The following is a 21,523-nucleotide window of genomic DNA, read 5'->3' as shown; positions in this document are numbered from 1 at the left end:
ATCAAATTATGTGAGAATGCCACATCAGCAGATTGTGTCTAGGGTTGTCATCATCACAACCTTACATTTATATTAAGTAGATTTTGCTTTTATTAACGACCAATCTAAAAGAGTATGATCATTAGTTTTGAAATCTAAATATCAGGTGCTCAGTGTTTTCAAGTGAAATTGTTGATATAAAAGAATAGCTGAAAGATAAAATATGAAAATGATGATAAGTATAGGGGTCTGTTTGAATATTATTGCAAAAGTATGAAATTTGGGGTGAAAGAGAGGAAACTTTAGTGTATTTGATCATAGAAAAAAATGGTAAACTCTTTTAAAATTCATAAAAACCGGTTGCAATTGGTTTTGTAAGGTCATATGAGTTCTTGTAAGGTCATAGGACCGTAGTTTATATTGGCCTTATAAAAAACGGTGTGACCCTAGGAGTTCGTTAGTCAGTTAGTGAGCCGCTGGATTTCTTGAACCGATGAATTGATCTTTTAATATTTGTTTTTCAGCTGGTCAATACAACGTTTTTTGAATGAGGAGTACAAATAATCTAAAAATTGAAACTCCCTTCCGTTTGGAAAATATTTTGAAACCTGAATTTTCTAACTCAAAACTTCAACTCTTGCAATCAACTCACACTACAAGAAAATTGACTTTTTGTGACACTCAAAAAATGTCACTAAAAGTCAATAATCCGTAGGTAAAAAGCTTGCAGATATTGAGTGACGCCCACCCCTAGCGTCAATTATAAGGGGGTGTAATGCTATGGTATAATAAGTGTCACGATAGCTTTTAGCTACGGGCAGATATTTACCTGAATGTCACTATATCATAGGTTACTGTTACAAATATTTCTCTTTTTACCTACAGTTTTAGTTTTAATAGGTGTCACTAGAACTCTATTAAATAATATTTTTTTAATTTACCAAAATATAATAAAATTATAAATTAATTTTTTTTATAATTGAAGAATATAATATTAAAATTCCATTATTCGGTAAAAAAATTTACAATACATTTTCTATTATTTCAATTTAAATATGACAAATTAACTTAATATTAAAATTAAACTATTATATCAATTTCAATTAAATTCAAATATTTCAATATAGTAACAAAGAATTTCAGCTACATTTTCTTATTTTCTGTTTGAATAAGTATAACTAGAAAGACCACTATTTTGTATGAATCTAATCAATGACCAAGTAAAATATTCAAGAGGATTCAACAGAAGCACTAGCTTTCATGTATCTACAATTTTGAAAGGTCGTGTATCTTCACTTTCATATATTTGAATCTAAATTGAGTGACACAAAATCAAACCTCTTCAGCTATAGCTCGTAAGACCTCGTTAACTTCTGGATCTTCAGAAAACCGCATTTGAATAACAGAAACTAGATTTCCAAGCAAATTCTCTAATGTTGCAACTCTATTATCTGCATTAGAGCTAGAACTGGCATGCCGGGGAAGCTTGCCAAGACAACACACTCGTCATCTCTTTTCAGGTCCTTTAACCTTTGAATAAGCATCATTCTTCCAGCTTGTAGAATCTTTGGTGGTTTGAGAATCATGTGAGCTGCCTTCCTCCTCTACCATATGTTTCTTTAACTCTTCCTACATGCAACACAAGTAACTTTTCAAATGTAACTCAATATTATTTCTCGCAACCTATGCTATCAAAACGATAAATAATAACTCAATAGCAAAAAATGGGCATTAGCAGAACTCAATATTATTTCTTCTTTGACTCTCTATTGCAACCTTTCTTAGATCACGACATTTTAAAATCATGTTCTGCATTAAAAGGGGATTTGCAAAATAAGCCAAACGGTTACACATAAAAAAGATCAAAATATTTTATGACAGACAATTTGCATCAAGTGGCCATAATAGCTACTGTAACAACATCATTGAAAGGTCTTGTAGCTGCCAGGGGAGAGTCTTCTTCTATAATTAGCTAATGTTAAAATACTAATTCATTTATTTTAAACAATACATCAAAAGATATTAAAGTCTAATAAAATGTCTCTTTAAGAGGGACATAAAAGTCTAAAGTAATTCATTGATAGAGTGACAGCAACACAAGCAAATACAACCAACACTATTTTACCTTACTTAAATCACCAAATTGAATATCACCACCTGAGGTGTTGTCGACAATGAAATGAGCCCGTTAAACAATATGATAGACCCCATGACAGTCGTGAATAACAATTTCAAAATAATGTTCTTCTACTAAATCAGCCTTGAAGAGTTGCAACTTGTCCTTTGCACCATCAAGTTTAAGTAAATGGTCAACCTGTCCCTGCAGTTACTATGTGACACATTAATCTCTTGCATTTTTAAAAAGTTTCAACCTGTCCCTGCATCTCCAAAATGTTTCAAAGCTTTAATCTCTTGCATCAAATTTCCTATGAATCATTTAGCTTCTAGTTCAACATTTAGCTAATTAATCTGGAATACACAATTTGTTATTGCACAATTCCAAGCTCTCGACATCCTATTTGTTAAAATTCATATCAATATAAATATTGTTGAGATTTACGTATTTTAGAATTAGTCTTTCTAGTGTCTAATAAAGCTCCTAAATATTAGGAGTAGAAGTTTACTTTTGAATTGGTCTTTTGCTGTAATCTAGTCCTTCCTAATTATAAGGAGGAGTTACCTTTTCTCTTGCACTTTCTGTTATTTGTAAGGCTATTTAAAGCCATGGTTGATTCTGCTATTAATAACAAATATCATTTGCATATTCTGTTCAATAGTTATCATTTGGTATCAAGAGCTTTTATCAAAAGTTTTTGAGAGAGAAACACGTGAGAAGAGTGTGAGAGAAACACGTGAGAAGAGGGTAAAGAGAGATGGCAGAAAGTACCAACAATGGTAGCTTTGTGCAACCAGCCATCCCAAAATTTGATGGCTTCTATGAACACTGGGCAAAATTAATGGAGAATTTCCTTCGTTCAAAGGAATACTGGAACCTAGTAGAAGATGGAATAACTGAGATTCCAGCAGGAAGAGTGCCATCAGAAGCAGAAAACAAGGTTATCGCAGAACAACAATTGAAAGACAAGAAGGTGAAAAATTACCTTTATCAAGCCATAGATCGAGAAATTATGGAAACCATTCTGAACGATGATACTTCCAAACAGATTTGGGATTCAATGAAGCAGAAGTTTAAGGGGTCATCAAGAGTTAAGAGAGCACAACTCCAAACCCTACGAACAGAATTCGAAATTCTGAAGATGAAAGAAGGGGAAACTGTCAACGCTTATTTTGGAAGAACACTTTCAATTGTCAAGAGGATGAAAGCATGCGGTGAGAGTCTCAAAGAAGCTGACATCACATCAAAAATTCTTCGATCCTTACTTACAAAATTTAACTATGCGGTATGTTCGATTGAAGAATCAAATAATGTTGATATCTTAACTGTGGATGAACTCCAAAGTAGCCTTTTAATTCATGAACAAAGGATGAAATCATCGGCAGAAGAAGATCAAGCATTGAAAGTTACACATGAAGAGCAACTTGGACGAGGCAGAGGCACGTTTAGGGGTCGAGGAAGAGGCAGGGGCAGACAATTCTTTGACAAATCTGCTGTTGAATGCTATAAATGTCACAATTTGGGACATTTTCAGTATGAATGTCGTAGTTCAGAGAAGCGGGCTCACTATGCTGAGATCGATGATGAAGACGAAATGTTGTTAATGGCGCAGGCTGATCTCAAAGAAGGCAAAAGGGAAGGGATCTGGTTTCTTGATTCCGGATGTTCGAACCACATGTCAGGAAACAAAGAGTGGTTCACACACCTTGATGAAACATTTAAGCATTCTGTAAAACTTGGAAATGATTCCAAGCTGATGGTGATGGGGAAAGGAAGAATCAAGCTAGAAGTTGGAGGCCAAACTCGTACTGTAAGTGATGTTTTCTATGTACCTGAATTGCGCAATAACCTGCTCAGTATAGGTCAATTACAAGAGCGAGGCATCACCATTACTATCAAACATGGAGTTTGCAAGTTGTATCATCCTATCCATGGTGTTATAATGGAGAGCATAATGACAACAAATAAAATGTTTGTTGTTATTGCTAACATTTTCATAAAATCACCTTCCTGCTTCAACACACAAATTGAAGAGCCAAGTGAAATTTGGCACAGAAGATATGGGCACCTGAGCTATAGAAATCTAGCTTTGCTTCACAGTAAAGGGATGGTTAAAGGACTTCCAGATATCAAAATTCCAACAAAAAGGTGTACAAAATGCATGTTGGGAAAGCAACAAAGAGAAGCTATGCCAAAGAAGAGCAATTGGAGAGCCACAAAGAAGTTGCAGCTCATACACTCCGACATATGTGGTCCTATTTCGCCTGCTTCGTACAGTAAAAAGAGGTACATATTAACATTCATAGATGATTATAGTAGAAAATTATGGGTTTATTTTCTAAATGAGAAAAGTGAAGCTTTTGTGACTTTCAAAAATTTCAAAATAATGGTGGAGAAAGAGTGTGGTTTATCAGTGTGCAGCTTGAGAACGGACAGAGGAGGAGAATTCAACTCTAAAGAATTCTCAGAATTTTGCAAAACACAAGGCATAAGAAGACAACTCACTACAGCATATACGCCTCAGCAAAATGGAGTTGCGGAGCGTAAAAACCGTACTATCCTAAATATGGTGAGATGCTTGCTTGAAGAGAAAAACATGCCCAAAATGCTCTGGCCAGATGCTGTGAAGTGGACGTGTCATGTTCTCAATCGGAGTCCAACAACTTCTTTGAAGAACAAAACTCCAGAAGAATGTTGGAGTGATCTAAAACCGAATGTTGAATATTTCAAGGTGTTTGGGTGTGTTGGAAATGTGCATATACCAGATGCAAGGAGATTAAAATTAGATGCAAAAAGCCAAAAGCAGGTTCTGATTGGCTACAGTGAAGAGTCCAAAGGTTACAAAATGATTAATCCTTTTACAAAAAAAATCACTATCAGTAGAGATGTGATTTTTGAAGAAAATGAAGGATGGGATTGGGAGAGTACAAAAGAAGAGACAAGAGATATACTTGATTGGGGTGAAGCTTATGAGGAAACTTTCAGTCAGGATGAAGAAAGTGAAGAAGAGGAAGAAGCAAATTTAGATGAAGGTGGTACAGCAGATGAGAATATCACCTCTAGTGATGCAACAACCTCTTCAAGTTCAGACACAGCAGATGGAAATACCACTTCTGGTGTTGATGCAACAACCCCACTTGTACGAGAACGAAAGGCTCCGGCATATCTAGATGATTACACAAGTGGAGAAGGACTCTCCGAAGATGAGGTACAAAATTTTGCTTTACATATATCTGCTGATCCTTTGTTTTATGAACAAGCTGTGAAATCAAAAAAAATGGAGGCAAGCAATGGACCTTGAAATCAAGGCAATAGAAAAGAATTGTACCTGGAAGCTTGTAAAGGCTCCTGTGGGAGTAAAAGTAATAGGAGTAAAATGGGTGTATCGAACTAAATTGAACGAAAATGGAGAGATCGACAAGTGTAAGGCGCGATTGGTGGCCAAAGGGTATGCACAAGAAAAGGGGATCGATTACGACGAAGTATTCGCACCTGTAGCAAGATGGGACACTATTCGAATGGTGGTCGCATTGGCAGCAAGAAATGGCTGGAAGGTGTTTCAATTTGATGTTAAAAGTGCCTTCCTGCACGGAGAACTCGCCGAAGATGTCTATGTTGCTCAACCACAAGGTTTTGAGGTGAAAGGGGAGGAGAACAAGGTGTACAAACTAAACAAAGCTCTTTACGGCTTGAAACAAGCCCCAAGAGCATGGTTTAGTAAGATTGAAGGCTATTTCATCAATGAGGGGTTCGAAAGGAACTACGATGATCACACTTTATTCGTAAAGAAACGTGAACACAACAAAATTCTGATCGTAAGTCTCTATGTTGATGATCTTATTTTTACAAGTAACGATTTATTCATGATGCAAGATTTTAAAAGCTCGATGCAAACCGAGTTTGAGATGACTGATCTTGGAGAGATGAAATACTTTTTGGGGGTGGAAGTGCATCAAGGTGTCAATGGCATTTTCATCAACCAAAAAGGATATGCTTGTGAAATACTTGAGAAGTTTGGATTGAGCAACTGTAATGGAGTAAGAAATCCTATAGTTCCTGGAAATAAGCTGTCAAAAGAGGAGAACGGAATAAAAGCAAATGAAACCTTGTTCAAGCAGATTGTGGGAAGCTTAATGTACATGACAGTAACAAGGCCAGATATAATGTACAGTGTTTGCCTCATAAGTAGATTCATGTCTAATCCAATGGAGACGCACATGCTAGCAGCTAAACGAATACTAAGATACATTCAAGCTACTGTTGACTTTGGTATCTTTTATAAAAGGGGATGCATAAACGAGCTAATGGCGTACACGGATAGTGACTATGCTGGTGATTTGGACGATAGAAAGAGCACCTCAGGTTATGTATTCAAGCTAAGTGGTGGAGCTGTCGCTTGGGCGTCTAAAAAGCAACCTATAGTAGCTTTATCATCAACCGAAGCTGAGTATGTTGCTGCTGCCTCTTGTGCTTGTCAAAGCATTTGGATGCAACGAATTTTGAAGAAGATTGAAGGTACTCAAACTGATTCTGTTAAAATTCGCTGCGACAATTCTTCCACCATCAAGCTTGCAAAAAATCCAGTTTTTCATGGAAGAAGTAAACACATTGACGTGAGATTTCATTTTTTAAGAAATCTTACAAGTGATGGATCAATTGATATTGAATACTGCGGCACAAGCGAGCAAGTAGCGGATATCATGACTAAACCATTGAAGCTTGATCAATTTGAGAAACTTAGAGAAGCTCTTGGTGTTAGAAGTAGCTTGGCTATAAACTAATATGCAGCACACATGTTTAGTTTATGGGAGGGATTTGTTGAGATTTACGTATTTTAGAATTAGTCTTTCTAGTGTCTAATAAAGCTCCTAAATATTAGGAGTAGAAGTTTACTTTTGAATTGGTCTTTTGCTGTAATCTAGTCCTTCCTAATTATAAGGAGGAGTTACCTTTTCTCTTGCACTTTCTGTTATTTGTAAGGCTATTTAAAGCCATGGTTGATTCTGCTATTAATAACAAATATCATTTGCATATTCTGTTCAATAGTTATCAAATATCACCCCTCTTGAAACAAAAATTTCAATGAATTGTGAAGAACTAATATTATGCGTACAAAATCAATATGCATGACAAAGTTGATTACCTAACTTAACATATACTTATTGATAGATCATTAGCACTTTGGTCATGTACTTGTACGTATCTGCTGTAAGAAGTAAAGACTGCTGCACCTTCAGCCTTTTTAGCACGCGACACAGTTTGTGTTTGGTTGAAAGTTCTTTTCTTTTGACAAAGAAATTTGAAAAGTAATATTTAAATCTAAAGAATCTCAAAATAAGTTAATCACCATTTTTGGAAACTTGAAATCTATTGATTTAGTCAATCAAATTTACAAACTTACAGTTTTGTGCATGTACCAAAATATTTGTTCAGTAAATCTCCATCAAAATAATGAAATATTTGTGTATCATTTTAAATTCTCTTTTCTTGCATCAAAACATATTAATAAAAACTTAAAAACTGTGGTGTTAAAATTTTAAAAATATTAAATAACAATACAATAAAAATGGCAACACTAATAGTACAAAGAACATTAAAATTGATGTCTGCACTTTATCAACTAAACAAATACCTTAAATACAAAAAACTTTAAGTAGCCAGCCTATTGTTCCATAACCCTTGTAACCTAAAGACAAGTGCTGCAAAGAATTAGAAACTTGTACCAAAGAAATACTGTACCAACATAAATTTGATTTACTTGCTTATAAAAATGGTATAGTAAGTCAACTCATCAAAATCATGTGTCATTATTCACAATTAACTTCAACCTTTCCAAATTAGCATAGATTGTTCTTAGCACATTATTAGGGGAATGTTCCCCCAAATTAAAGACCTGACATTTACATTGCACTACTCAGCTCACTTACAAGGCTTGCATAAATGAACCACCATTTTAATCTTTGAAATTGCAAGACTAATGAATAGATTATAGGCATGTTCGGTGAGAGATCTCTAGTTCAGAAATAATGTTGGACAGGTAGTGGTCAACCATCACATACACCACTATATATAGCCAAAAGTACTTCAGAGAAATTCGAAATCAACTATGAACAATAATTAAACACCAATTATACGTAGCTAAAAGTAAGAAGCGTTGAGATTAATTCAACAAGCCATTACAAATGAGTATGACTATTTACTAATTACTTTTGATGGTTTCAATTGTAATTGTATTTGAAACATCATCTCTGAATAAAGTATAAGACTATTTTTCTGATGCAAATAGTTAAAATGGGCCAGTGCATCAAGAGGCAGTCTTATTGATGCTAAACTCTTTCTTAAATTGCAATAAGGCATGGCTTTCATATTCAAGACACTTTGGATGAGTTAAAGGAAAAGGTGTAGTAAATGTGAAAGACAAAAGTGAATAAAGAAAAAGAAACCGGACTGACAAAACAAGAGACCAAACAAACATCATTGTATCTTAATTCAGAACATGTTCTGAAGCTGTGAGATGAAAACCCCAAAAAGGAAGCTTATATAGCCAATGTTGTACCCACTATATATGTATGTATATTCAAACACAACAATACTCTTACATCATATTCAATGAACAAATAAATGAACAGCAATTAGCTTATATCGAATTTACTCTTAGATCAGTTCAGCTTCAACCAAGAAAGCTATGTAGCAATTTCATAACTTCAAAATCTTTCGGAACATTCAATCATACTCTTAGTACATATTGTGAAAACATTTAGAATGACAAAACATTAACATAACAATTCCAAAGAGTTCACACACCCTACAGTGTCATCATCATGCAAAGGGCACAAAACAATCACATACTACATTCAAATTTATACAGCCATGCAGCTAGCAGAAGAAACAGGTTAAGATGAACCAAAGAGTTAAAAGAGGCAGTCTTTTTGGGGTTTTCATCTCACAAGCTCTATTTGTCGATTTGATGCTTTACCATGTAGTGATGTTTTCTTCATTATCATCTATCATCCACAAACTTAATTTTCTGTCCATTTATAGTTTTTTGGTATTCTATTTCTTGTACATTTGTCTCTACTATTTGGCTTACCAATTTTTCATTAATTCTCTTGCTACTTGTATATTTGGAAAACCATTTCAATAATTTAAATGTCTCCAATCAATTCCATACATAATGAATTTAATATATTGACAGAGCCAAATATAAGATTTTCAGTTTCGACTGTTTATACGCAATTTTATTTGGTATTAGTTGATGCGTGAAATTATAAATATTCAAGGATATGTAGAAAGAAATACCCTGAATCAAAGCACTATTTAATACCTTGACTTGCTTTTGAATGATTTTTGGGGCTTCTTTCCAACTCCAGAACCCCTCTGTTTCGACTTTTTATCCTTCATGTCAGTCTGGAATAGTTCCCACATCTCTTCTGTCCTTGAAAAGGAATTCTTTCGAGATTTAATAGATTTCTGCTGAGGCTTTTCCAACATCTCCCTAGCTGCTTCCAATTTTCTAAGTTTCTTTCTAGGCATATTTTTCTGCATCGTAGATATTTCCATCAAGTAAACATGTAAGTCGGAACAAAGCATACAAGCAATTTTATTTACCTTCTATATGTAACAAAACAAGTTGATTCGTATGTAAAACAAGATTGGGAAACACTTCTTACCTCTCGCTCTCGTTTCCGCTTTTCCTTCAATTTTAAGTCTTCAGCTTTCTGAGAAGAACCATTTTCCTTATCCATGGATACCTGTTATCAGTCAGTTCACATCTTATTAACATGCGAGAGCATTTAAGGTCTTACTAAGGCTACCTATAAAAAAGGGAGGTGCATCTACCAACAAACAGTTATCAATTTGCTATATTCTATGTATATTTAAAGGATAAAAACCCGAACCCTGAAGTAAGAACAACATACCAAATCAATTTTCAACGGATTGTCCAAATATTTTCAGGCCAATTTCTTCACCCAACTAGGCATGGTTGCAGAAAAAAGCATGCTCTGTCTCTTAGCTGGAAGCTTTTCCAAAATGACTTCCACAGCCTCCTCAAACCCAACAGCAAGCATTTGATCAGCTTCATCAAGCACCAAATACTCAACTTCGCTCAAGTTAAGTGTGTTCCCGTTGATGAGATCAATCAGTCTACCGGGCGTTCCAACAACTACATCAACCCCACGTGAAAGTGCACCCTGCTGAGAAGTATAAGAAACACCTCCATAAATACAAACCGTTTTGAGATAAGGTTCAGATTCTTTTATCTCCTTCTCCACTTGCTTTGCTAACTCCCTGTTAGGTGCAAGTACCAAAGCTCTAGGAAGTCGCCTAACAAAAAAGAAACAAACACATACATATGAAACATAAATATAATAAAAAACTAGTAGACTAGTATCGCTAGCTATTGCACATGACATAAAATTAATATCAATGTATTGACTTATTTGAATTTATCTACTCTGAAGTACAAACACGACATTGATATTGACACATCAACATTAGTAATAATTTAAATAAATTAAATATAATCACCAGTGTCGATTACCTGCTACTGTAACTATCTGAATCCTCGCCATTATCGAGGCTATTGATAATAGGAATTCCAAAAGCCAGTGTCTTCCCCGTTCCAGTCTTTGCACGAGCAATGATATCTCTACCTTGAAGTGCAGGCACTAACACCGCTCTCTGATTACACAACAAACAAACAAAAATCAGTAACTATTTGTGAAACTAAATTAAGCAAATTAGCATGCTAGGTTTCAGTGACGCACCTGAATAGGAAAAAGTTGCGTAATCCCCCTCTCACGGAGCGAATCAACAATTTGTGAAGGCAAATCAAGTTTCGAGATGTCGAGTTCATCAGCGTTAAGAGAAGCAGTTCGGGAAGGAAAATCATTGTCTTCTTCACCCTCGAAAGCACGCTTGGAATGATTCTAAAAACTAGAATCAGTGGTAGAATTGCAGTAACAATCTATATCTTAAAATTTCCTCTAAACTATATCAATCTAGTGTATGAAACAACTAATCCCTAAAGTATATATGAAAGACATCAAATTAGCACCTAAAGTATATGAAGTACGTCAAATTTACATTAGAAACTATACCAATCTTAGACCTAATTTCATAAAAAAAACACAAAATCTAAATAATTTTTTATTAAGAATAAAAATGTAAAGAAAATTACCTCATAAATTTCATCACCAATATATAAGGTTTCATCTTCTTCTTCTTCCATTTTCCCTGCAAACAAAAGATTAATTGTAAAACACATTGAACAAAACAAAAACGCAACCAAACCTAATCTACGTCACTCAGATCTAGTGGTGTAAAGTGGTTTTTGGCGAATTTCTAAGATAATTTACTAGATCTGGAAAAACAAAAACGAAACCAAACCTAGTGGTGTAAAGTGCAGATGGAAAGGAAATGTCGACGGCGAAAAAGAAGAAAGAATGAATGACGATGAAAAGATGGCCGGAGCTGCGGCAGCAATCGGCGGCATTGATGTTCAGCTGATCCGATCGATTAAAGTTTGAGAAAATGTTAGGTTTACGTTGAATAGAAAATGAAATGGTGAGAAAGAGAGATTCCAAAAACTGTTATCGTCACTTTTTTTTGTTAATTTTTGAAAATGATTTTTAATTAAATTTATGATATACGAAATTAATTAATACAAATTAATAGTTAAAGTATAATATAAAGTATTTAAGTATGATTTCTTCTTCGGTTAAGATTAGAAAATAATATAGTTAAAGTATAATCTAAAATAGTTAAATACAAATTAATTATTAATTAATAAAAATTAAGAATTAAGATTAACTAAAAATTAAGTTTAGTAAAATAAAATTAATTAATATCATAAAAATTATTAAATTTATGTTATACCATATTTTTCGTTCTGATTTTTATTCTTGGAAAAACTACTAGTTTTTTAATAAAAAAATTATTAATTTATTTGTTGAGTTACATGTACTATTTTGTTAGATGAGAAATTGTGATGGATAAATATTACTGTAGGTAAAGGTATGGGCAAATGTGATGGACAAATTTTATTGTAGGTAAAAGTAGTATTTAGTGACAAATAGTAAGGGCATCACTATAGATGAGTGTCACAATGGGGCTTTTTTTGGTAGTGTCATATCTTTTGTAGAAATCCTATCCATATCGTTGTAGCCTCATCTCCCTAACTCATTTCATTCAATTTCATCTTCTTCGTCAAAACATTAAGTCCATGTGTGTGTAAATTTTTTCTATTAAGTATGAGCTACATCTTGCAAAAATAACATCTATGAAATTATTAATTATAGATTTATGAAAGATTTCAAAAAATAGATAATACATTTTCACGCAAAGCAAAACTTTTTCAAATTTTATAGAGATAAAATTTATGTTAAGAATTTTATTTAAAAAATATTTTTTTTTTATTTTAAATTTTGTATAAAATTATGTTAGCAGCTTTGTAGTCCGATTAGTAACCCATCAGTAATGACGAGCATCTTAATTAATTTGCTATAAATGAAACATTTATTTTAAGCCACTAGACTCCCTCCGTTATTAGATATTTATTTTGAACTTTTCACCCGTATTTAAGAAATGTAATTATTATTGTATGAAAAAAAACAATAAAAGAGAAAAAATAGTATGAAAAAAATAAATTTAAACCATTAAAAAGAAGAAAAAAATAATAAATACATAATTTATTAACATAAATAATTGATAATTTAATACATGATTTTTCAACCTAGTAACTTATAATAAAGAAAGGAGTGAGGAAGGAAGTAAGTATATCATGTATTTGGCATAATGAACGTGGGCTCTCAAATTTAAGCAACTTCAAGAACAAATAAATGGAAATAAAGTTGAATCCAGGTTCAACTACAACAAAGCAAAGGTGCAAATTACTAATACAAATTACTCCATGTATTCATTAGAACATAACTAAACCTAACGCATATTACTAATTTTATCACCCACAACAGAATTAAGAGGAGCATCCTTAACGAATTTGACACGAAAATCATCAACTAACATCAAAACCAAACGTGATGTACCTTCTTCAGAATTGAACTCTTTCAGTCCAACAGGAGCCCATTCACCAGTCGTTTCGAAACAAAATACAAGACTATAAGAACTTTCAGATAGATATTCTATAATCAAAAACTTTCCATCGATTATTTCAACACCATGATAGTTTTCAGGACCACCAATACCAACATATTTCAGTTGAGTAGTGTTATCAACAAACACGAACCATTTCGATGATTCAGCACAGTCAGGTTTGTTAGTGAACTCAATCTCAAGATAATCAAAAGTTAAGATGTCACTATAGGGGCTTTCTGGTATGGTGAACTTAACTGGTATGCCTTGTTCATGATTGTTTTGTATGACATTTAGTGGACATTTTGAATTAGTGGCTTTGCCTAGGGTTATCCCTCCACTATAAGCGCTACTATTTGCTGGAGAAATGATGTATGTGTTATCTTGGGTAAGGGTGTTCCCATCAGTGTCCACTACATCACCAAAAGAAGGAGCAGCATTGTTTGATGGAAGATTGGTGATGAAAGTGAAGAGGAGGAAGGAAAGAATGAGAGACAAAACGTGATTCATGGTTTCTTGCTTATGTGTTTCGGTGCTTTCGTTACTTCTGCTGGATCAGTTAGTTATAGAGTTGTTAAGATATTGGTAGTTTAAATTAGTGGCTGATAGCTATCCTCGTGTTACACATGCCACACTTTCCTAATTCATTCTTCAAGACTTACTATACAAAACTCTTTATAAATTCATTTTATCACCGTCAATTCTGAATTAAGTAATTTTACATATTACTATAGAAACATGTCATGCTAAGAAAATAAGAGTTTATCTCAACAACTTTTTTTTTCAATAAAGCAACTTTTTTCCAATAAAAAATAGTAGGAGCTTATCATTATTCTTTTCACAGTGGTTTGACTTAACTTCCCCTCTCTTATAATGTGTGATTCATTTGCAATAAAAAAATGTCTCAAAAACATTCTTCCATCACTATACTTATAGTGTTATACGCGAGAATAAGATGATGATCGGAATAGTGAACTTGAATTTGATGCGAAAGACTTGGTTTTTATAAAGATGATGTTTTGACGAAGATAAATTAATGGATTGAATAAAAAGATTAGGATTGAAGTTTTCGTGGAAATGGATTGATGAAGCTATGTTTTATGAAAATGTATTTATACTAAGGTACAATTTGCATTTCAATTGTTATAAGCCTTAGGTACTTAAGAAATAAACTTTAACATTGATGCATGTGTTGTTTTAAAGTTGCATCTTTAATTTAGAAATCTTTCAAAGTTTTAAGAAGGTCAATCGATTGACCTTATTGATCCAATAGATTGACATTTCCTCAGTGAAATAAAATTTTAAAAAACAAAAGAGATCAATCGATTTACATGTTGATTCAACCGTTTTACCATTCCATTTTTTACATATGGCAATTGATTGACTCAGTTCATTTTCCTCCAATATTATCAAAAGAATTCATCTGCATTTTATGAAAACTCTTAGAAACTTTATTGCATACTTTTCAATCATTCAGAAAAATGTTTTTTGAGCACTTAGAGTTCGTAATTCTTGAATTTTATGGATTATCAAAATTCATATGTACTTAACAATTTTATCTATATTCAATTATTTGTTTAATTGTAACTTATTTGCCTAGTGGTTGTAAACAAGAAAACTTAGAAGAAAATAGGGTTCTTGCTTTGTGCATTATAAAATCAGAAAGTGGTATGCTACCTTGATTTTGTTGAAGAATTGAAGAAAGACTTATTGTGAGGCTGTATAATTTCTAACATAGCGAAATCCTTCATGGGGTATAGAGAGACCGGACTACCCTTGTTTGGAAAGAGGAATCAGGATATATCTTGTGTCAATTTTCTTTACAAAATTTTATGTTTCCTGCTTTATCCTTCATCCATTCATCATAACTTTTCGGAAAAATAAAAAGAACCATAACACATGCAAAATAGTTGATAAAGTTTTTAAACCTAATTCACCCCCTCATAGGTTGCACTTTATATTTACAATGGACATCAGAGTAGGTTAAGGTAGCTTGGTCCTCGATCTAAAAAGATGGCTTGCGCATAGTCGTTTCTTGGATATGGTGGAAGTAACAACAAACCTCCATGTTTCGTCGGTGAATATTACGACTTCTGAATAATTCACACGTGGATGTATGTATAAGCACAAGGAGAAGAAATACGAGATACTATTAACAATGTTCCATACATTCCTATGAAGATCATCAATGAAATAGAACAAGTAAAAGTAAAAGGCTCTTGAAATGACGATGCCAGTAAAAAATGCTATTTGACAATAAGGCTAATAACATGATTTCATAAGCCTTAGGTATGGATGAATTCTTCGTGTTTCTAATTGTAAAATAGAAAAAGATATTTGAAATACTTTGGAAGTGATTCATGAAGGAAATGTAGAAGTAAAAAGATCAAAACTAAATAATTTATCTTAAGATTATGAAATGTTTAGAATGCAGGTCGGTGAATCAATTTTTGATTTACAAAAGAGATTGTTTCACTTAAAAAACCACTTGATGAATCATGAGAAAACCTTTAGATTTGGCGTACTAAATCTTAAATTCCTTAAATTATTGACAAGGGCATGACATCCAAAGGTGACGACAATACTAGAAAAGAAAGGTCTCTCTAAAATGTCTTCTGCAACATTGTTCGATAAACTCTATAAACATGAGGTAGAACTTGAAAAATTGGAGAAGCATGGAGAAAAAGAGAAGAAACCTAAAATCATTACCTTAAGAGTAGAATCAAGGGAAATAATTTGGCTTTCACAATTTTGAAAAAAAAAAGGAAGCTAGATTCTTAGGTTTTGAGAGTCTCTTTAGTGTGTGTTGTTTGTGTATGCCACTCATGTATCATGTTGATACACAGAGGTTGACTGATTGTTCATTGTTCATTGTCAATCACTCATGATATTTTAAGCAAAGAGTTTATTATGTTTAATTGGAAGTGTATTATTCTATTTTTGGTCTTTTGTTATTATCACTGAGGTGGTCGTGGGAAGTGAGAGGGGGTTCTCATATCTAGGAGTGTCCGTAGAAATTTCATAAGGTAGTGAGTAGGTGATAAGTTATAAATTAGGTTTGTTCCGTTTTGATATAGTACTATCATAATGGATTTCTTTCCTGGGTTGGATACCCCCATAGTAGGTGATGCATCATCAAATTGGGTTAACAATTGACTGTATTTTTTACCTTTTGCTATTTACCTATGCATAATTTATTGTTTCGGTAAAAGTATTTTGTCAACAGATGATATCTTAACCTTCATCTTGATATTGTGTTTTGGTGTTGGGGTGTCATACTCGACATTTATTTTAAAGTTTCAAAATTTCAATTAGCATCAGCGTAGGCACCCTATTCTGTTTTGGGTGAGCCCCATGGAGATAGTTTTCTAGTACTATATGACTATTGGAATTCTGGACTGGTAGCTTTCCTGAAATCAATGGGCAACACAATTTGGAAATTTGTCATCAAAGGTTGGGAAAATCCTGTTGTTAACGATAAAGAAGGTAATGTTACTTTTAATCCAGAAAAATATGAATTGGCTCTTGGTAACTCTTAAAGCTTTGAATGACATATTCAGTGGAGTTGATCAAAATATGTTCAGACTGATAAACACATGTGTTGTAGATAAAGATGCTTGAGAAATTTTCAATACCACTCCTAAAGGCACATCTAAGGTGTAAATGTCTAGAATATAGTCGCTTACAGCTCAACTTGAAAACTTGAAGATGAACGATGATGAAAGCATTCATGAATTTCATTTGAATGTTCTTGAAATATCAAATAATTTTTGTGCTTTAGGAGAAAAGATTTCACAAGAAAAGTTGGTCAGGAAGATTCTCAGGTCTCTCCTAAGAGATTTTACTTGAAGGTGGCAGCCATTGAAAAAGCTTAATACATCTAGAACATGAGATTAGATGGACTTTTTGGGTCACTCAAAATTTTTAGTTGACTATAAAATGACAAATCTGAAAAGAAGAACAATAACATAGCTTTTGTCTCCAACACTATAGATGAAGAGGAGCAAAGTGACCTTGATACTGATGAAGGATTATCCAATGATTTTGTGTTACTTGGAAGGAAATTCAACCAGGTATTGAGGATAGTGGATAGAAGATCAAGACCAAATGTCGAGAACATCAGTCTTGACATCAGCAAGAACTATGATGCTCAAACAAAAGCTAGAACAGAATAAAATGCCAATGAAAGTAAAGGCATTCAGTGTCATGAATGTGAAGGATTTGAGTAGAATGTCCTACCTATCTCCAGAAACAACTTAAGGGACTTTCTTTTTCTTGGTGTGATGAGGAAAGTGACCCTGATGATGAATCTGCTAAGCCTATTACTGCCATAATTGGAAGGTCGGCCTCTTATGTAGAATCATGTGATGAAGAAATATCTTATGACGAGCAGGCTTTTTTTACAAAGAATGGTGCATCAAAAGTTAAGAAGTTTGTCAACAAGGTGAAAAACAAGAGGTAACTATTTCTCAACTACAGGATGAAAAGGAAGAGTGTTTGTCTACCATCTATAACCTTCTGAATGAGGTGACTTTATTAACCTCCAAACTTGAAAACAAGATCAAGTATGTGAGGATGTTGAACAATGGTTCTGCTATGTTGGATGAGTTTCTTCAAGTTGGGAAGATGACTAGAAAACCCTAAAAGGGATAGGGGTTGATTATCAAGGTTCTAACAAGCAAGGAAAAACTCAAGTGACAAACCTTGTTCCCCCCAAAAAGGCAGGCTAAGTCAATGATCTCAAACCAAATGTTTCGACTTAATGCTAGACATCAAAATGCTTAAGCTAAAGGCAGATTTTCACTAGAGATGTCACTTCTGTGGTAAAGTTGGTCATATCAGGTCCCTCTATTTCAAATTGTATGGCTATCCCAAAGCTCCAACTCTGCCTAAGGTTAACCAAGTAGTGGTTAAAACTAGGAAGGTATAGAAACCCAAGGAAGGTGCTAAAAAGTGGGGCCATGGGTCATGAAAGAGGTTGAATTACCTTATTGCTCATACCTCTCTCAGAGCTTCAGCAAAAGATGATTGGTATTTTGACAATGGTTATTCTAGAAACATGACTGGAGTAAAGAGTTTCTGGTTGACATTAGGGGTGTTCAAAATCAAACCGACCCAGTAGAAAATCACAAAACCAAACCAAACCGAAACCGTAAAAAACCGCATTTGGTTTGAATGTGTTTGGGCCATTTTTTAACAAACTGCATGGTTGGGTTAGGTTTGCAATTTGTATTTTACAAACCGAACCAAACCGCATTATGTAACAACCCCCAAACTTCAATAAACTTATATCCAACCCAAACTCAAACATATTATGCCTTAGCCTTACAATTACAAATGATTTTCTCTTCCTCATACTTAAGGTTTCAGTTTAAGTCTTCTCAAATCTCTCCTAGCGATATTGCACCTTCTTCTCATCTTCTTTACCAAATACATATCACATATTGCTTTCTATTATTTCATCTCTTAAGTTATTTATTTTTTATCTTATTATTTTTATTCTACTGTTCTCTCTTCCAATTACGTTTTTAATGTTCCTCTTCTTATCTAATTGCATCTCTTTTGCTCTTTCTTTTTCATCTTCTCTAATATTTCATCTCCTCTTTTTTCTATTTTATTAGAATATTTTTATATTATTTTATGCTACTATTTTATGTTTTTTATTCCACTTTTATCAAATTTTATTTTTTTATATTAAATAGAAACTAGTTATCCAAATATGATAAATTTTATTGTTATTTGATAATGCATAAATGACTAAATACAAAAAGATGTTTTATCTTGTGTATGTATGACTCAATTATTTTTATATAAAACCGAATCAACCGAACCAATCCAAACCGCATTGGTTTGGTTTGGTTTGGTTTGGTTCGGTTTTATTTCCAAAAGCCAACCGAACCAAATCGAACCACACACTTTTTCCTTTTGCGGTTCGGGTGATTTTTTACGTCAAAACCGCTCAAACTGCACCGCAAACACCCCTAGTTGACATAAGGTCTCACTCTACCAGCTATGTTACTTTTGGAGATGGTTCCAAAGGTGAAATTAAAGGTGTTGAAAAACTAGAATATATCGGATTTCCTAGTCTTGATAATGTTCTCCTTGTTAAAAGTATGACAACTAATTTGATAAGCATGAGTCAGTTGTGTGATCAAGGTCTAAAGGAAACTACTTGCTCATCCACATGCTTAATGTCCATGGAAGATGAGGTCAAGATGTCACGCCAGAAGTTGCAACATCAGACTGCTGCCAAATTTTTAGAACTTCCTCTTATGGGTCTAATAAGACCAATGCAAGGTGAGAGTCTTGGTGGACAAAGGCATGTCTATTTTTTGAAGTCTTCAAAAGCCTTTATTAACTCCTTCAAAGAAAACAAAAGGGATAGATGGCTCCCAAAAGTACTTAAAGAGAGAGCTCTCAAGAGAACAAAGTTCCCCCTAAGTTCATAAAATTTATCCAAAGGAATTCATTAATTAGAGTTTTGTGAAGGAATCACCATTGGATTCAGAGATGTAATATCTATTTTTGTTTTATCTCAAATTTTGTATTCAAACATTGAATGATACCATGATTAGTGAATTTTAGAGTAAAGCTATTGACACAAAATGGATTTACATGAACAAGTCTGACGGAGATAGTGTTGTTGGAGGATAGTTATTCTTGGGAAACAATCTTGTCCCTTGGATCAACAATAGTATAATTTATTTATCCCGGTCTTTAACTTAATCTAAGTATAATGCTGAAGGAAGCTGTTGCTCTCAATTGATTTGGATGCTTAAATAATGCAGTGTAAAACATGATGTCACGATATTGTACTATGACAAGCTGATTACAATTAGGATATTTAAGGATTTCATTTTGCACAACAGGACAGAGCTTATTGATACTGGTCACCACTTTATCAAGGGTTTTACTACAGGCAAAATTGTTTCTTCTGAACTTGGGGGTCATTGAGAAGCTACTGAGAGATATTTACTAAGACTTAGGATGCAAATCGGATTGAGAATTTAAGGGTGCTTTGAGAATTTGTACTGCCGAAGAATTATATAAATTACAGGTTAGGAGGCATACAAACAATATTTTCTCTTCCTTCCATCTAGTGGTTCATACAAATTCAAAAAAAAACATTATCCAATGTCAAACCCGGTGTGGTTATCTTTGGACAAGGGAATGTCATAAGAATACCTTGTAGTCAAAGCTTGGGAAGAGAGAAAGAAGAACAAAAGAGTGTCTCTCTCTCTCCTATTGTGAGTCCTCTAGTATTACTGAGAATGGTTACACTTCTTTAAAAACTCTTTCCTTGACTTGTAAATCGTTACAAGCGAGGTTATTCTTCTTTGTTAAACTTAAAACCTTATTGCGTCTCCCTCCTCTCAAGTTGTGTTTCAACATGAGTCAATATGCCAAAAAAATTTGATGCTAAAAAGGTCTAGGAGTCAAGAAAACAAGACATAGAGTACTGATCCAAAGAAGGTTGAGTCCAAGGTGGAAACATTTGTTGGATCATCTACTTGAGCATTTGTGACAGGGAAAATTTATAACAAAGATAAAGTCTTTCAAGAAAAGTCATGCTTAATTACATGACTCTAACTTAGTTGCTGATGAAGATTGAGTCACTTTCATCGACTCAAGTGGTCGATCTGAATAGCTAGTTTAAAAGATGAAAAATTCCTTCTGTTGTTTTTCTTGGTTGGTTCTGTAATAACTTTCTAACATTCTTTTTCTGTTATGGAATCATCTGGATCTATGTTAACAACATATAGTTGTTCTAATGCTCTGATATGATTAACTACATGATATGTTCTCTACCTAACATCTGATTACATCTAGTTATTTTTTTCTTCCATCTGTTGATTATGCTTGTATGTATGTGTGCTTCCAATTTTATTGTACATTTAATTTATTTTTCTAAAGTTTGGATAAAAAGAGGGAGTAAAGTGTTAGTGTGGGAGTTTGTTTGTCTTGATGTCATGTCAAATGTCTTGACATATTGAGTGACATGTTGATAAGAATTTACTACTACTTAGGGAGAGTAGTATTTGGTGGCTAGCCATATATGCAATTGTTAAGGGGGAGCATGAGTGTTTGTGATGCTTGATGTTGGTGTTTAAGGAAATTTTCATGCTTATGCTATTACTGTTGATATGTGTGCATGATCTCATACCAGATGTTCTGACATCTTGACTGAAGTTTTTATGGAGTAGGTTGAGAAATGCAATAAATTTAGTAAAGATGCTCCAAACTTCAAGAGATTGGTATATCTAATTGTGGTAGCTAGTTTGATAAGAAATATTTTTGGTTTTGGAAAATATTATGAGAGTTTGTTCTTGTGATTTA

The 21,523-nt window shown here is 33.6% G+C and overlaps 3 protein-coding genes across 5 annotated transcripts; all 3 read right to left on the bottom strand.

The window, feature by feature from the left end:
* Positions 1–1,097: 1,097 nt before the first annotated feature.
* Positions 1,098–9,846, bottom strand: LOC131623150 (DEAD-box ATP-dependent RNA helicase 28-like). 2 transcript variants are annotated; one of them, XM_058894158.1, is made up of 4 exons: positions 9,766–9,846; positions 9,420–9,634; positions 2,105–2,357; positions 1,098–1,608 (listed from the first exon to the last, which is right to left on the bottom strand). In XM_058894158.1, the coding sequence occupies exons 1-3, from the start codon at positions 9,838–9,840 to the stop codon at positions 2,321–2,323; spliced, it is 327 nt and encodes a 108-aa protein (XP_058750141.1). In that variant the 5' UTR covers positions 9,841–9,846; the 3' UTR covers positions 1,098–1,608; positions 2,105–2,320. The 2 variants fall into 2 exon arrangements, with proteins under 2 accessions (XP_058750141.1, XP_058750140.1); XM_058894157.1 differs by having other exon boundaries at positions 2,105–2,299.
* On the bottom strand, positions 9,766–11,702 carry LOC131623149 (DEAD-box ATP-dependent RNA helicase 3, chloroplastic-like). Of its 2 annotated transcripts, none has more exons than XM_058894156.1 (6): positions 11,486–11,702; positions 11,277–11,332; positions 10,864–11,013; positions 10,638–10,777; positions 10,015–10,420; positions 9,766–9,846 (listed from the first exon to the last, which is right to left on the bottom strand). In XM_058894156.1, exons 1-5 carry the CDS (start codon positions 11,589–11,591, stop codon positions 10,048–10,050), a joined length of 825 nt encoding a protein of 274 aa, XP_058750139.1. In that variant the 5' UTR covers positions 11,592–11,702; the 3' UTR covers positions 9,766–9,846; positions 10,015–10,047. The 2 variants fall into 2 exon arrangements, with proteins under 2 accessions (XP_058750139.1, XP_058750138.1); XM_058894155.1 differs by having other exon boundaries at positions 10,864–11,025; positions 11,486–11,701.
* Positions 11,703–12,771: 1,069 nt separating this feature from the next.
* LOC131623140 (kunitz-type trypsin inhibitor-like 1 protein) lies at positions 12,772–13,746 on the bottom strand. Its single transcript, XM_058894148.1, has one exon. It carries the CDS (start codon positions 13,694–13,696, stop codon positions 13,034–13,036), a length of 663 nt encoding a protein of 220 aa, XP_058750131.1. The 5' UTR covers positions 13,697–13,746; the 3' UTR covers positions 12,772–13,033.
* Positions 13,747–21,523: the final 7,777 nt, after the last annotated feature.

Source organism: Vicia villosa, unplaced genomic scaffold (genome assembly GCF_029867415.1).
Source record: "Vicia villosa cultivar HV-30 ecotype Madison, WI unplaced genomic scaffold, Vvil1.0 ctg.000053F_1_1_2_unsc, whole genome shotgun sequence".
Classification (NCBI taxonomy): Eukaryota; Viridiplantae; Streptophyta; class Magnoliopsida; order Fabales; family Fabaceae; genus Vicia; species Vicia villosa.
Note: the sequence above shows the minus strand (reverse complement) of the source record. Positions and strands in the feature narration are given on the sequence as shown.